Source organism: Salarias fasciatus, chromosome 13, assembly GCF_902148845.1.
Source record: "Salarias fasciatus chromosome 13, fSalaFa1.1, whole genome shotgun sequence".
NCBI classification, from domain to species: Eukaryota; Metazoa; Chordata; class Actinopteri; order Blenniiformes; family Blenniidae; genus Salarias; species Salarias fasciatus.
Window position 1 is genome coordinate 16391342 of NC_043757.1, and position 10629 is coordinate 16401970.

Sequence of the window (10629 nt, forward strand, 5' to 3'; positions counted from 1 at the left end):
CCCCCTAGCCCCCCAGCCCCCCCCCAGCCACATCCAGACTTTGGGTCCTCTTCAGAGCACCTTCAGGAAACCTACCCAAAGCAATGTGTTTACTCTTCCAGAATTTAGTAGATATGAACCACAAATTCATGTTTTTGTTGCATTACTGTAACTTCACCTAACTATTTCAAGAGTTGGTTTTTATTGCATTTTTTGCTCATTTGTAATGGCACTTTTCCTTCCCAAATTACTGAGGAGTCTATTACTGAGAGCTTAAATACCTGAGTTCAAATAAGGTTCAGTTCCTGGATGCCATTGTTAGGCTGAAAGCTTCTAATCACTGCAAATATTTTGTCTGAAAGTCAGAAAAACAGTCAGATAATCGCTCACTCATTTTGGTTAATTTGTCTCTTTAAAAACAAGAACATAGAAGCACCTGCGAGACACAAAAGTGAACAATTGTTCCCACATGTGAAAATTCAGGTGGCTTCACGATGTTGTCCACCTGCCTGACTGACACTGATGGCTTCATTTATCATTTCTGCAGACTCTGCCGACCACAGGATGATGTACCGACTCAACCTGACCGCCCTGCAGGACTCGGAGGTCGTCCTCTCGGCCACATTCCACTTCCTGCTCGACAAACATCCACTTCAGAAATCCTGGCTGTGCAGACGCTTCAAGAGCCCGTCCTGCCGCTCTGTGGCCGTCCACCCTTCACCATCCGTCAGCCTGATCCTTCGCTCCGTCTCTTCTGGGTCAGGGGTCAGACCCGGGTCGACAGGGTCATTTCTAGGCAACGTGACCTTCCACCTCCACAGGAGAGGGGTGTGGCAGATGAAAGATGTGACCCAGGTCATAAAGGAGGCACGGGACAGGGGTCACCTGCTGGTGTCAGTTGAAATGGATTTTGGGCAGCAATACCAGCGCAAACCAGAGGAGACCTTGTCTGTTGGCAACACGCCATATCTCCTGCTCTATGCTAATGACCAAGCCTTGTCCGAGCCCAACAGCGTAGCTGCAAGCCTTCAGAGGTATGACCCTCTCAGCGAAGGAGCGGAGCCCTCACATTCCTCTCAGACTTCCCAGCTCCTCGACAAACCAAACTCCTCGCCAGAGTCGAAAGGACGCGTGAGAAGGGAAGCAAATCTACTCCTTGACCCCATCCGGAACAATGAGCTGCCCGAGGTCGAGTACAAGCCCAGTGGATACAGGAAAGACGAGCTGTGGGAGAGCACTTGGTACCTGGCACTTAAGCCCAAACCGAAATCAGAAAAGAAAAGAAAAAGTCAGGAAGGAGAAGCTGTGGAACGAGGCGGAGGAGCACATGAGTCTCATGCTCCCGAAGTCGAAAGAATATCACAGGGGGTCAAAACCGATGTGAAAAAACTCAAAGACGGTCGCGCAGTAACTCTCGGCGACAGGCGAAAACACGAGCGGATACACGAGGCAAAGGAAGGAAAAAAGCACAAGGGGAGCGATAACGTCCAGTCACCTGTTCTGAGTTTTGATGAACAAACAATGCGTAAGGCCAGGAGGCGGCAGTGGAGTGGCGCCCAGCACAGAGGCTGCTCCCGGAGGAGCCTCCGCGTGGATTTCGCTGATATTGGCTGGAGCGAGTGGGTCATCGAACCCAAGGCCTTTGATGCCTATTACTGCGCCGGCACATGTGGATTCCCCATGCCCAAGGTACGAGCTCAAACACCTGAAGTCATCTCTGTCTTTTGAACTTTCTGCTATCAGTGGCGAAGAGGAACAGTGTGTGATGCTCATTCATTGTGTTGTTCTCCTCTCAAACACTCCCAGGTGGTGCGGCCCTCCAACCACGCCACCATCCAGAGCATCGTCCGAGCCGTCGGCATCATCCCCGGCGTCCCGGAGCCCTGCTGCGTCCCGGAAAATATGAGCCCTCTGGCTGTGCTGTACCGGGATGAGTCCAGGAACCCAGTGCTGAAGATTTACCCCAACATGTCCGTCCAGTCTTGCTCCTGCAGATAGGAAGAAAAAAGAGAGAGAGAGAGAGAGAGAAAATAAAGAAAAACTAAGCAGGGCTAATGGAGAGACAACCATACCTCTGTAAAGTGGTTTCCAGATCCTGAGAGACAAAGTCACTTTGGCCGTCGTTATTCCAGAAGGAACATAGGCTGTAGAGAAATCGCTTCCATCTCTCCCGTCCCGCGGCTGCAGACCTGAAGAGAGGCATTGTCTGGCGCCTGTGTTCGCAGAAGAGAACAGAGTCACACACGTAAAACCAGCGCTCCACATGTCTGAGAGGCCCAGTAGTTTTTATTCTGTGTTTGAAATAACATTGAGGATTTTATGAACGGGAGCATTTAAGGGACCTTTTTCCTTTATATCACAGAATGTACTTGTTTTTCAAACAGCTCACAGTGAGTTTTTGTTCTCGTTTTCTTTGGATACAAAGGCTATAAATAAAAGACTGTATCGACGTGTCATCGGGCAGCTTTCACAGCAGGGAGATCACGAAGCGTTTCACCGTCGGGCGTCCAGCTGTGCTCCGTGCGTTGAACATGCATGCGGCGCAGAAACGTTTGCAAGACGAGACGGTTATTGTGCATTCTTGCTCTTTATATGTGAAAACGGAAGTATCCAATGAAGTGTGGAGAGCATCTGGAAACCATTTATACTCGCCAACCCCCTTATGTCAAGATTGATATGATTAAACCAGAATTATTTTTTTATTTCTAAAGTGAGACTTGTTTAAAATTAATTTGTCTTTGTTACTAGATAATGTATTACTATATTTTAGGTGACACTGTTTTGTACATCTGCATTGTTTAAGTTATGAAAAGGTAGCATTCTATAATTTAGAATAAAAATGTAATTTAATCCAAAAACCCTTGCTGGAATATTATTGTTTTACATTGATTGTGTTATTTTTGGAAATTACTGCGTGTGCTGTTCAATTCTTGAGGTGAAATTTTCTTTCAAAACAAGCCTAAAACGGGATCAGTGTTCCAAAATAACTTTGAATAAACGCAGGAAGGTTCCACTCAGAGATAACTAACATCCCCCGAAGGCCCCTTGAACCCATTATTACCTGACACCAAAGGCTCAGAAGTGTGTTGTCCACCAAATCATGCAGCGGATGCGGTGCGGTGGATTAATGGTTGATGGAGGAAGCAGGCACGCACCTATTAGGACGTCAGCCACTCGAACTTCAAAACATGGGGGGGAACTTCCTCTTTTCTGTCCAAGTGTCAGCCAATTCTAAAGCAGAGTATTTCTGTGAGGGTTTTCTCCTCTGCAGCTTTAAAAAAAACAACAAAAAGAAACATATGGTCTCAGACAGATGATCTCAACCGTTTTAACTCCACTGAGGGAGGAAGGTGACCCATGTGGTCCCTAAACACTGTGTCAAACTGACAGAGAAATGACAGAGGGAACCGTTTGATTATCAGCCCATTACTCTGTGGCTTTTTTTTTTTTTTTTTTTGCCTTGAGCCTTGAAATGTTGGCACAGAGAACCACATCTGCTCACAACAGCAGAATGCTTTGAAGTTTGCCACAACTGGACATTAACACAGTCTCAAAGACAGACATTCAGTCATTTCGAGGAGGAAAGGAACAAAAGATTGAACAGTCAGGCTGCTAATTGCAGATGAAAATAAAGCTGCTTGTTCTGAGGCGCTTTGGCCATGAACCCCTGGTCAGCTGGAATCTCGAAAATCTCACCTTCATAGTTTATGAGACTTGATTCAAATCTATCGTATTAAAAGAGGTGAACATGCTTTTTTTAAATTGGCATATTCTCATTCTTTCAGATTAGTTTGCAGAGATCCGTTGACAATTTGCCAAAAGTGAATTTCTGTGTTGTGAAAATTCATTCATTCGATTTTTAATGATTGAGATAAGGTGTAAAATTCCAAATTTTGTTGACTGCTGTGTAATGATAACATGATGAGAGCATAAAATGCTTCTGGGCAGGAAAAAAGATTTTATATTGATTTATTGATTTAATATTTGAAGATCACCAAAATAACCAAGCAACGAGGGAGTTTTTTTTTTTTTTTTTTTTTACCAAATGTGTTGGTAGTTTCCTCCATTCTGAAAATCTGAACAAACCTAAATGTTCATCAGCTGCAAACTGTTTTCAGGAATATACCATTTCCAGTGTTTGACCTGCATATGACGATGAATGATGTTTACCTTAAAAGACCTCATAATTTTAAATTGTCTGACTGAAATGTAGAGAAAAAAAAACCTTTTCTTTTTTTTTTTTTTAGTTTCCAAACTGATCTCATTTGTAATCCCAACTTTCAGGCCTCGATTAGAAAGCGAACCCCATGTCAAGCACAATCACAGTCACAGGAGAGTACTTACAATGGTCAGTCCCAGTGTAGAAAACCACAGTCGTCTCGGCGCTCGCTCAGAGCCCAACTTGCTCGAAAGCCTGAACGAAACGAGGCGAGCGGAGAACCAAGAACAATATTTGTTTTTCCATATGATGACTGTTCAATTAAAGGAGAGCAATGCTGCCATTATTAGACAACAGAGGCTTTTTGTCTGGGCTGAAAAGGTCCTTTCCTCACATGGTCGCTGCAGTAATAGTTCTGTTCACTCAGGCAGGGTATTAATAGAGTGGAACTATATCTCTTAATCACATATTCAATCATGTAGCCCATATTTCCTTTGAAAACCTTGTTTTTCTTAAAAATCTTCAGCCTTACAAAAAAGGTCTACTTTATTCTACCAATGTGTTCATGTTAGCATTGGCAGCTGTCCTGTTTTAGCAACTTGACAGAGACTGCTAAAGACACCAAACCCCATATGGATAGAGCCCGATGTACGATGTGGAGTTTAACCTCCAATATTGATATTTGGAGACAAAAACCAACCCACTGAATCAACTGAGTCGCGGCGGTTCACTGAGATATCATCCAGTTAATCACCACCACAAACAGAATATCTTAGAGATGTGTTATACTCAAACTGAGAGATGACTGAAGTCTCAGGAGTTTCTAGTGAAAAGATTAGATCATTAGACTGTTTCATTCAAATGTAAATATTAATAACTTGGTTTGTCAAAGTGAGACTGAGAAACAATTCAACTGTGATGTGAGAATTCTGAATTCTTGTCCCATTCAGCTGAAACTGAGAGAGAAATGAATGGATGTCCACAGTCTAACCTTAAGCTGCCCATGACTGATACAGAAACATAAGATTATACTTTTTTTGGACTTGTGTGAAATCAATCTAAACCTGGGGAATAACCTGAGGTTACTTCTGAGCAGTCTCTTGAAAATTACTTAATTTTACTTGTTTATAAAATGTTCAAATATTGTTTTGTTGTTGTTTTCAGAAAAATTGTTTCTTATATTATTAAAAGCTCAAACCGCAGTGGTGATATAAAGGAGTTGGTGAAATAGTACAGCAAGAAGATCTGAATCTGTAAAAAAAAAATATATATAGTGAGTTGATCTTCTATTTTAGGCAAGCTAATGAAAAAGTTAATTTCGGGCATTAGCAATAAGTAAACATTAGAAGTGTAGACTCTTAACCATATCTTAGCACAGTGTTTAATCCCTGACTGAAGACGAATATCCACACAAATCCGATTGTCAACAAAGAATTCACTTTGAGCGTACAGCTCAGGTCCTTTATAGGTGTAACACAATTTTATGTAACTTTTAAAGCCTTTAAACTTCTAATTTTGCCTGCTCTAAATACCATTGTTAAGGTGTGTTCACAGACCATTAGACTTCAGCAGAGCGACTTAATTTCACTGTTGTGCAAACATTTGGCTGTTGTAAGAAAAAAGAACTCATATCAGTTTCTCTTTTCTAAAATCTCCCTCATGCTTTCAGGCAGATGTTACATGAACCGTATCAAAACCAGTTGCTATTCCAAGTCCCTCATTTTATTCACTAGGCTGCTAACACAAACACATTTTGTTTGATTTCATGATTGAATAGTTCATTATTGATTCACATTGGTCTGTTGAGAAGAACTTTCGTCTTTGGATTATAACTTTTTGAGGACCAAATGAACTTTTTTGGACTTTTATCACTCTCCGTGTATTGCCATGTAGTGTTGCATTTTTTTTTTATATGAATTGTAGGATTTTTTTAATGATTTTTTTTTTTTTAATGATTTTATGATTTTTAATGTGTTCCTTATAATTTTAACCACAGCGACTGCCAGCTGTGGGAACTCTGCTCACTGGGAAGTTACATGTTAATTGAGCACAGGAGATTAAAAATGTTAAATAGTCTGAACTAAGGTGTTTATTTCCTCCTATTGTGTAGTGCAACATTTTATTTTTTCCCCAATTAATTACCAACATCCTGATAGCAGTTGGGACAGTCTAAACACAAAGATAACACACTGAGGTGAACTTTTGAACACTAAATCCTCTGAGAGAACAAAAGCTGGTCTCAGTCGCCACCTGTTGGACCAAAATAAATCAACTTAAACCAGCTTGATGTAGAGGGGGAAAAAATACCCAAGACGTTTGTTTCACTTTTATGACTTTAGATTTCCAAACAAATGTGCAAACACACTCAGTTCATATCCGCTGTACAAACCAGAGCAGAGAAAAGCTGATAAACACGAGGATTCCCTCCGGATATTTACGCACACAATCATGAGCTGTCCTCACAGTCTGTCTTCCCTCCGGCGTTCCTTAAGGCACAAAATAATGATCAACCCAACACACAGAGCTCAGAGGACAGACGTCTGACTGCAGCGGCCTCCGTCTCTACATGCACCTCTAGCGACACCTACTGGACAGGTTGAAATGGTCACTTGTGTCCCACTGGCTATGTTACAGATACCTACATTCAATGTTTACAGCCTGCAACAGAGTCTCGGAGTGAATCAGGAGTCCGGGTTTGTTAAATAGGAGCACCATTAGGAAATAAATATAGTTTTTAGTCGCTCGTCGTTTCAGTTGTGAGAGGTCATGTGTCTGGACAGGTGGTGTCGCTCTCGGAAGTATTCGTGGCAGATGGGGCAGGTGAGTTTGTCCTCTCGCCTCCTCCTCACCTGCGACTCCGCCGCAAACTCCTTCTTGTGGTGAGAGCGCATGTGGAAGACCAGGTCAGAGGTCATGCGGAAAGACAGGTTGCACTTTGCGCACCAGTTCTGCACCGACACGCCGAAGGAGGTGAAGGTGGGCGGGAGGATCGTGAGAGAGGACGCGGTTTGCAGCTGAGCGCCGATGCTCCTGGACCAGTGCTCCGGCGCGTAATGGAAAGCGTTATTCATGGCAACAGGGGAGGGCACAGTCTGCAGTTCACCGCTCAGGATGTTGGATGCAATCAGATTGTTGTATCCCATTACGGTCCTGGAGGCGAAGGCGTCGGTCATCTCCTCCAGGCGGCTAGAGGGGGCTGTTGAAGCGCCGCTGAGATGCGCCTGTGGCTCACCCGGAGAAGTTCTTTTACTTGGTTTACAAAAAGCGCTTTTCTGCTCTCCTTGGTTGTAGGGAAGGACTAGAGAAAACGCACTGCTGCCGCTTGAATGCACTCCAGAGCCTTCCTCTCTCTCCGGCCGCGCTTTCATCTCTCTGTCGTGCGTAAAAAGGCTCTTGGTTTCCAGCGGAGTTTCATCACTTTTGTGTCCCACGGTATCCGATTTGATCTGATCAGATTTTAGTTTCTCCTCAGAAGAAGAGCTCTCCCCTGCTGACTGGTCGGAGCCTTTAACCAGCTGCGTGATGTTGTCGTCATTTGAAATGTTCGTCTTCTCCAAAAGAACCGTTTTTCGCCATTTGGGATGAAGGCTCTCCTCATATTTCCTCCTCTTGGAGGAAACCTCCGCGTCCTCGTTGCAGCCAGATTTTTTCTGCTCCAAATCTCGAGCGATGTTGTGGAAATCTGTCACTCGGTGCTGCTTCTTAATTTCCACGTGCTTGTGCTCGTAGATCTCGCGGCTCCAGGTGTCAGTCTTCACTTGAGGACACAGGAATCGGCAGTGGGCCAGGAAGGGATACTCATGTTTGAAAATCTGGTGACATCGCCCGCATTTGAATTCTAAAAGAAAATGACATCATATTTTTAGAACATGCTATTGTGTGAATAAATCTACATTTGGAGTGAGATGGCTTATATCTTGACATATATTGAGCTATGACGCACCTTGCTTCGAGCCTTTGGTCTTGTCAGTGAAGCCCAGGAGGTGGGACAGCTCCTGGTCGTACCACACCAGCAGTTCTTCCTCCTCCTGGACGTCTCGGGTGGTCCTTACATACAGCTGACCCGCTTTCAGGAAGGCCTCCGTGTTCTGCTCCTCCCGGCTGCGCGCCGCCTGCACGAGCCGCAGCCAGGACAGCACCAGCGCGGAATTACGCATCGCCTCAGGGTCGACCTGTTGAGAGAAGACACTGAGATTTTACTCTGAGATGACGCCTGGTTGGCTTACAGATAATGTGATCATGCAACTTTTATTTTTAATCTATCTGAAATGTGTTCGCAGGTGCGTCTTTTTATATTCTATTCATTTCGAGGCTATAACTCACGTGGATGTGGAAATAACGTCGTTTAAAATAAAGAACGATAAAGGAATGAAAAACATATGTCTTAAAAAACACTTAAATGGCGACTCGCATTAACAGTTATAGAGAACAGCTTTATAATAAATATAGGTCGAACTGTAAAGAAGAAGCGAATCTCATAAAGAAAATGTAATAAAATGTGATAACTCACTCTGAACACGTATGATTTCGCTCTCTTGTCACAGGATTTCTGCGCTATGAAGGCAATGGTGTCGTAGAAAGTGTTTTGGAGCACACATGGTCCGAAGCACGTGCCCGCAGGGATGCTGCGCGTAACGACCACGCTGGTGTAGAGATCCACTGGATGCTGGAGGATTTTACTGTCACCGGTCCAGATCGAGCGAGGCAGGAAGGTGTGATCCATCGTTAGACTGGAAGAGAACGCATCATTTTTCAGCATGACTGTAATGTGCATGTGAAAACAGTTCAGAGAGGAGGATTCATAACAAAATCACGATTACCATTATGAGATTCCATCTGAAACTGTAACCAATTTACACATTTTTAAATGTAGTTAAAGCAGTAAATTAATCGGATTGTGTAAAGTCTGGGTTAGTTGGTAGATTTGCTATAAGCTTGCGCAGAATTGTGTCGCTTTTCTGAACAATAAATCTGTGAAATTGTTATTCACGCTTCTTTTTTTCCCTTTTCTTTTTTCCCCCCGGTGGTATTACGGGACCCACTGCGGAACAGGCGCTGTCGGTTTCGAGCCAAAATGATTTCTTACGTCCTTTGTCTCAGTTTTTCACTCGGTTACTCCTTTTGTCTCCACATCTGCCGCGAAGTCAAACTGCCTCCTCTGTGCGCACGATAACTTCAATACGTTTTCAGTATAATCTACGGACAGCACAGAGGCTCGTACGTGGCGTGACAATTGTTTTTTCTCCCCTCAGTAGCAGAAGCATGCTGGGATTTGGTTTGAAGTTAAAAAAAAAAATGCTGACAGCTGCAGCAGCTTCAACGAGACGACTCGATGCCAGGCAGCAATGACTGTTTTCCTGTGGAATAATGACACCGCGGAGTAAAAATCGAGTGTAATCCATTTAAAAAAAAAAAAAAACAGCAAAGTGAGTGGATGGTCGGACTCACCCGGAGGATGCCATGGAGCAGGATGCTGTGCCGAGAGGCAGCAGAGGCAGCAGGTGCAGCGGACCTCCCGTCTGTCGCTTACTTACTTATTCGGCCGAGCCTTCCTCCGCACTGTCGCCTCTCTCCTCTCGCACTCCCACTTATCCCCTTCAGAAAGCGCACTGGAGCGTGGCGTATTGACTTAAACACGTGCGCGCACGCACACGCACGCACCCGCGCCTCCGATTTCGTCTCTCTTATTGGTAAAGGGTGAACAGAAATGTTGAACAGCACTGATCTGTGAGGAATACCGGCTGATTTGGACGCTGCTGGGAATTTATTTTCATCAGTAAACATTAAAAAGAGGATCTGATGAGTTTTCTGTGTGATTTTGTTTCAGTTTTTACCTCAAATAAAGTTGATCGAAAGCATCAGCATGGAGTATGTAAAAATTCAGCAATTACTGATTTACGCAATACGTGCCAGGGACCGGGCACGTTTCTGGAAACAATAAGTCTTTGCTCCTCTGCAGGGGTGGTGGAAACTGTCCTAATGTGGGCAAAGGGAAATAGTCAAATTGGCCACTATTACACGACATGATGCAGGGTGGTCTGGGTTTGCCACTGGGCAAATGCATTATTCATAAACTAAATGTTTCTGTCTAATGAGCATTTAATGATTATTCTGCATCAAAGACTTGGTTTGGATAAATGTCCTGTTGGCTATTGAGCCAACTTTTTAAATGAGAGAGAGGGAACACATGAAAGCTTTGGAAAAGGGGGCTTCTTGGGCGGACTCCAACTGCCTGGTGCAATTACACCACAGACCAAAAACTACTGTTTTATTTCATGTTAGATAATGTCTGCTTCTCGTTTTAGTTGCATTTTACATGACACTGGTTTTGGATTTGATGACAATCACATGAAGGATAGCTTGATCATATCTTTTTAAATATACTGTGATGAATTGTTTTCCTCTCCCACCCCTGCATTTGTTTTTCTTTAGAGGAGGGGTATTTTAGACGGTAGATTGAGTGAAAATGTGCAGATATGAAGATATGTGTG

At 43.7% G+C, this 10629-nt stretch overlaps 2 protein-coding genes across 2 annotated transcripts in view; one reads left to right on the forward strand and one right to left on the reverse strand.

The window, feature by feature from the left end:
• The window catches only part of gdf10a (growth differentiation factor 10a), a 3532-nt gene extending 1329 nt beyond the window's left edge, over positions 1–2203 (forward strand). Inside the window, exons 2-3 of the mRNA XM_030106601.1 lie at positions 527–1668; positions 1786–2203. Coding sequence (XP_029962461.1) covers positions 527–1668; positions 1786–1977 — 1334 coding nt within the window. The 3' untranslated portion in view covers positions 1978–2203. The remainder of the gene's footprint in view (positions 1–526; positions 1669–1785) is intronic.
• A 4027-nt stretch (positions 2204–6230) lies between these two features.
• Positions 6231–9622, reverse strand: znf488 (zinc finger protein 488). Its single transcript, XM_030106602.1, has 4 exons — positions 9587–9622; positions 8649–8868; positions 8082–8310; positions 6231–7976 (listed from the first exon to the last, which is right to left on the reverse strand). Exons 1-4 carry the CDS (start codon positions 9598–9600, stop codon positions 6889–6891), a joined length of 1551 nt encoding a protein of 516 aa, XP_029962462.1. The 5' UTR covers positions 9601–9622; the 3' UTR covers positions 6231–6888.
• Positions 9623–10629: the final 1007 nt, after the last annotated feature.

Bases quoted from the DNA above. Each gene is read 5' to 3' on its own strand.
- znf488 (XM_030106602.1), bottom strand. The intron at 8,311-8,648 runs GTGAGTTATCAC...TTCTCTCAACAG, and splicing joins CGAAATCATACGTGTTCAGA to GTCGACCCTGAGGCGATGCG. The intron at 7,977-8,081 runs GTGCGTCATAGC...ATTTTCTTTTAG, and splicing joins GACCAAAGGCTCGAAGCAAG to AATTCAAATGCGGGCGATGT.